The sequence below is a fragment of the Octopus bimaculoides genome, chromosome 16, assembly GCF_001194135.2.
Source record: "Octopus bimaculoides isolate UCB-OBI-ISO-001 chromosome 16, ASM119413v2, whole genome shotgun sequence".
In the NCBI taxonomy this organism is placed as follows: domain Eukaryota; kingdom Metazoa; phylum Mollusca; class Cephalopoda; order Octopoda; family Octopodidae; genus Octopus; species Octopus bimaculoides.
In genome coordinates, this window is record NC_068996.1 from 30629363 (window position 1) to 30630793 (window position 1431).

At 32.2% G+C, this 1431-nt stretch overlaps 1 protein-coding gene across 1 annotated transcript in view; it reads left to right on the forward strand.

The window, feature by feature from the left end:
- Positions 1-1431, forward strand: part of LOC106871429 (Golgi resident protein GCP60) — a 60155-nt gene that overhangs the window by 26413 nt on the left and 32311 nt on the right. The window contains exon 4 of the mRNA XM_014917879.2: positions 328-468. Coding sequence (XP_014773365.1) covers positions 328-468 — 141 coding nt within the window. The remainder of the gene's footprint in view (positions 1-327; positions 469-1431) is intronic.

The window sequence follows — 1431 nt, forward strand, 5'->3', positions numbered from 1 at the left end:
CTTCTAACCGGTTTTCATTCCGAAAAGCAAATTATCAAGAAGAAAGAGAATGAAAATGTTTTTTTACAAAGAAGTACAAAATGAAGAAAATAATATATAAAACAATAATATATAAAAAAATAAATATACCCATACATTATATTGTCTGAGCTTTTGTAGTTCAATAGTAGTTCATGTATAAACTGGTAGGAAAAATAAGGATGCATGAGAGTTGAGAGTTTTGTTAGGTTTATTTACTGACTTATATATATATATATATATATTATTTACTGACTTATATATATATATATATATATATATATAATGATTCCATCTCTTTTCTATCAGACAGGCTTGGCGTGCTCTTGGTGACATGCCACAGACACAAGCAATGGCTGAATTTGTGACAACACTTGATCGCCTCTGTCCCCTGCTCCGGCCATTTGTCCAAGCTCACCGAACCGAGAGGGATGACAAGCTACGGAAAGAGTGAGTATGTAATAATGGTAGTTATATGCGATTTTCATGTTTCTTTGGTGCTCATATATTCATACATATATATGTTGCCCCACTGGTGTGAACCAAGAACAAGTCAATTTGCGATATATATCTGCCCACTGTATTGAGTTCTTTGTCAGATAATGCTTATATAGTATGTCATAATATATATTTAAGAATGTAAAGATGTGTGTATTTATATGTGTTCATATCTAGTATATATAAATCACATATATCTAGTATATATAAATCACAGTATGTGTGTGTATAATGAGTAACGCATACATTTTCACAATTCTCAACCAATTTTCACAAAACTTTGCACACACATTACTTATGTCCCGAGGATGGTCATGCACTATAACATTTTGCCCAGAGCTTCCACGTAAATGGATGTAAATGAACATAGTTTATTGTATGGAGGGTCTTCCATACTTTTTTAAATCTGTCTGTGTCTGTCTGTATCTCTCTCTCTCTCTCTCTTTCTCTCTCTCTCTCTCTCTCTCTCTCTCTCTCTCTCTCTCTCTCTCTCTCTCTATATATATATATATATATATAGCTGAGAATGTCTGTCTGAATGTGTGTATCTCTAAAACTCGAGAACTACCCAACTGATTTCATTCAAGTTTTACACATGCCTTACTTAGGGTCCATGCAGTGTCATGGGCCAAAACAATTTCCAACTTCTTGCCTAATGTGAGCCTGGAGCAATCTCTTACACTATTTCAGTATTACATGTCAAAGTGAAACATCTCTTTTGTAATGTGAGATACTTTCAGTTTAATAGTTTCATGAGGAATACTGAAAGTATTAAAATGAAACTGTTATCTCACATGTATATCTCACACACATAAATGCATACGTGTATGTGTGTGTATATATATATATATATATGCATGTATATATGTGTATATACATCTGTACATATGTATATATATATATATATATATATAT